We start from the raw sequence: 269 nt of genomic DNA, 5'->3' as shown, positions 1-269 counted from the left end.
TTTACTAACTGGTGTCTCTGTGTCCAGCATGGGGAGATTGAAGTGAAGACCCACCACTTGGAGTACCTCGATGGAGGGATCCTGGACATGGACGACCTGCTGAGTGATCTAGTGGAAGACAGAGAGAAGGTGAGGATGACTGTTTGTTAGTTTGCTTCCATTTGGTTTCTCTAGGCTTGCCCGCTGTTGTTCTACCCTTCTCCCCATCCACCCTTCGACACATCAGACATGCGATTGACAGCGGTTTCTCATGGTTGCACAGCTTTTAG

General features: G+C 49.8%; 1 protein-coding gene across 1 annotated transcript in view; it reads left to right on the top strand.

Moving 5' to 3' along the window:
* pard3ba (par-3 family cell polarity regulator beta a) overlaps nt 1–269 on the top strand; it is a gene marked incomplete in the record, with an annotated part of 136,360 nt that overhangs the window by 931 nt on the left and 135,160 nt on the right. The window contains 1 exon segment of the mRNA XM_035678052.1: nt 28–129. Coding sequence (XP_035533945.1) covers nt 28–129 — 102 coding nt within the window.

Source organism: Morone saxatilis, unplaced genomic scaffold (assembly GCF_004916995.1).
Source record: "Morone saxatilis isolate NCDOM2014 unplaced genomic scaffold, NCSU_SB_2.0 Contig6, whole genome shotgun sequence".
In the NCBI taxonomy this organism is placed as follows: domain Eukaryota; kingdom Metazoa; phylum Chordata; class Actinopteri; family Moronidae; genus Morone; species Morone saxatilis.
This window is presented reverse-complemented; position numbering and strand designations above follow the sequence as displayed.